The sequence below is a fragment of the Ictidomys tridecemlineatus genome, chromosome 4 (genome assembly GCF_052094955.1).
Source record: "Ictidomys tridecemlineatus isolate mIctTri1 chromosome 4, mIctTri1.hap1, whole genome shotgun sequence".
Classification (NCBI taxonomy): domain Eukaryota; kingdom Metazoa; phylum Chordata; class Mammalia; order Rodentia; family Sciuridae; genus Ictidomys; species Ictidomys tridecemlineatus.
Genome location: NC_135480.1, coordinates 16,980,652 through 16,983,401, shown reverse-complemented (window position 1 = coordinate 16,983,401; position 2,750 = coordinate 16,980,652). Strand labels below are relative to the sequence as shown.

The 2,750-nt window shown below is 40.5% G+C and overlaps 1 protein-coding gene across 1 annotated transcript; it reads right to left on the bottom strand.

Moving 5' to 3' along the window:
* Positions 1 to 907: 907 nt before the first annotated feature.
* LOC101966296 (olfactory receptor 1165) lies at positions 908 to 1,855 on the bottom strand. Its single transcript, XM_005341553.2, has one exon. It carries the CDS (start codon positions 1,853 to 1,855, stop codon positions 908 to 910), a length of 948 nt encoding a protein of 315 aa, XP_005341610.2.
* Positions 1,856 to 2,750: the final 895 nt, after the last annotated feature.

Sequence of the window (2,750 nt, the reverse complement as noted above, 5' to 3'; positions counted from 1 at the left end):
CAAGGAGTGAGTTCTAGGTATGTACTTCTAACTCCTTATTCTGACTTCTGTCGTGTTCACAGGTGAAGTTTAGAAGCATACCTTCTGAAATGCTTCAGAAGAAATATATGAAAAGAGCATATTTTTTAATCAAACTGAAAATTATAAAGCACTCTGAACATTTATTGTAAAGGTAAAATTTCCAAGCTGATTCTAAGCCGCAGAGCCTTAGTTAAAGTGTAAAAGACCAGGCATCCTAAAGTTTCCAAAGTGCAGGGATTGGGTTAAAAAGTAAAAGACTAGGTATTGTTAGAGTCCCTCTGCTACCCCCCAAACCTGTAATCTCTGTAGTTGTTTGGACAATACTGGAACTGCCCAGTAAATATTTCCACTGACTTTCTGGTTGTTTAATAGCTAAGGGTTCCGAGTTGCTTGGCACATAGGCATTGCAGGACCGAAACCAATCAGTTTGAATGTGTACCCCACCTAGGAGCACCAATCACTCCTGCCTGATTGTTCCCGCCAATGTATGCACTAATCCTGACTCAGGGTTGTTGTTCAATTTTCCCGTGCCTCATGATGATTTGTTCTGATGTATGCAAAGCCCCCCACCCTCTCCAAAAAGTGTACTTAAGCTCCTCTGGAACTCTGCTCTGGGCTCTGGGCTGCTCTCCCTTCTTGAGTGAGCACAGAGTCCCAGCACGCTGGAATGTATCCCCAATAAATCCCCTTTTCCCAATTGCATGGAGTCAGTCTCTTGGGTGGTCTCTCCCTCCAACGTTTCGCCAGACCCTAACATTATGATCTTTTCATATTCAATATTTCATGAATATAAACATATTAAAAACATTCAGTTGAAACAAGTTTCATATTTTTTTTAAGAATCATGCATGTTTAAGTTATACAAAAACATATTTATCTGAATTTTTCAATAGAGAGAATGCAGTTTGGTGTAGATTAGCCTCCTGACTGTCTCTTTCACATCTTTGTTCCTGAGACTATAGATCAGGGGATTCAGCATGGGGATCATGACAGTGAAAAGAATAATGTCTACTTTGACCAGGAGCCAGGAGTTTTGGGCATGTGGCACACAGTAGAGGAGAAGAATTATCCCATGGAAGATGCTGATGACAGTCAAGTGAGAGGCACCGGTGGAGAAGGCTTTGCGGAGGCCACCCTTAGAAGGCAACCTGCTGACAGTGGCTATGATGAAGACATAGGAGGCAAGGATGATCAGGAGGCTACACACTTCATTGAATGTAGAAATGACAAAACATGCCATCTGACTGAAAGAAGTGTCAGAGCAGGACAAAGAGAGGATGGCAGAGTACTCACAGGCAAAATTATTTATTGTGTTAAACCCACAACAGGATAGTCTTACCAGAGAATATGTGAGTATCAATGAGCACAGGACACCCCACATGTAAATTCCAGCTACCAGGAGGGCACAGAGCTTTCGAGACATGGCAACTGTGTAAAGAAGGGGTTTACACACAGCTACAAACCGGTCATAGGCCATCACTGCCAACATGAACATTTCTGTAATCACACATGCACAGCCAAAGAAAAACTGTGTCATGCATCTATTGAAGGAGATAGTTCTGTCTTCCACAACTAAGAACTCTAACAGCTTGGGTGTAAATACACTGGAGTAGCAAATATCCAGAAATGAGAGGTGGCTGAGGAAAAAGTACATGGGTGTGTGAAGCTTGGGATTGATCTTTCTGGCTATAATTATGCCCACATTCCCCACCAGAGTGACTATGTAGATGGTGAGGAACAGCAGGAAGATAGGAGCCTGGAGCTGTGGGAATTCTGAGAACCTCACCAGGATGAATTTAGTTATGGTGCTCTGGTTTCTGACTTCATGATCCATGATTCTTCTTTAAAGAAAAAATATGAGGAAGAAAAGAAAATGGAGCAGCAGCACTTGACATGGTGGAGAGGCAGAGACTTAGGTGATGTTCAGTGTGGCCCAGTGCGGACGAAAGCAGTCAGTTTACTGTGGTGAGTCTTCTGCTTCCTCTTGGGTTCTTACTTGATAACTTGCTGCCCATTGATTCGGAGCAATTAGCTGTGTTCATAGGACTGTAGTTTTCTTATCTGGAATGAAAAGTGGTAGTGATCATTATTATTTTTATAATGTAAATTGTCTATAAATGTATCAGATACATGGAATACTTTACATCAAAATATTTTATGACAACCAAGGAGACCTGTTCAATGTCAGACCATCACTGAAATGATCTTATTACTCATATGATAATGTCATGAGAGTCATTGGAAATAGTAAATACTTTCAATATGCAAATAAAGAAGAATAAAAATGAGGGGGGGGCAGAATATATCTTGTCATACATTCACTTTTCTTTATCAATATAAAGAATCTTTTCATATTCTATTCATATTCTATTTTCCTTTACTTTCTTTTCTTTTTTACTGTGGAATGAATCCATGTGTGCTTTACCACTAAACTCCATCTACAGTTGTTTTGATTTTGGGGGACAGAGTCTCAGTAAGTTGCTGAGGGTCTGCCAAAGGTCTTGAGGCCAGCCTAGAACTCACAATTATTCATCCTCAGCCTCTCAAGTAGCTGGAATTACAGGTGTGCCCCACTGTCTCATGCCCAACAAACCCTATTTTCAAATGATCATGAAACACCTACTGAAAAGGGCTTTTAAGTGGTCCCATGAACAATTCTACTGAAAAGCATTTTCTTTCTGTTATATATCAAATGTATGGTAATTTATAAGGTTTGCAATGCTGAATAA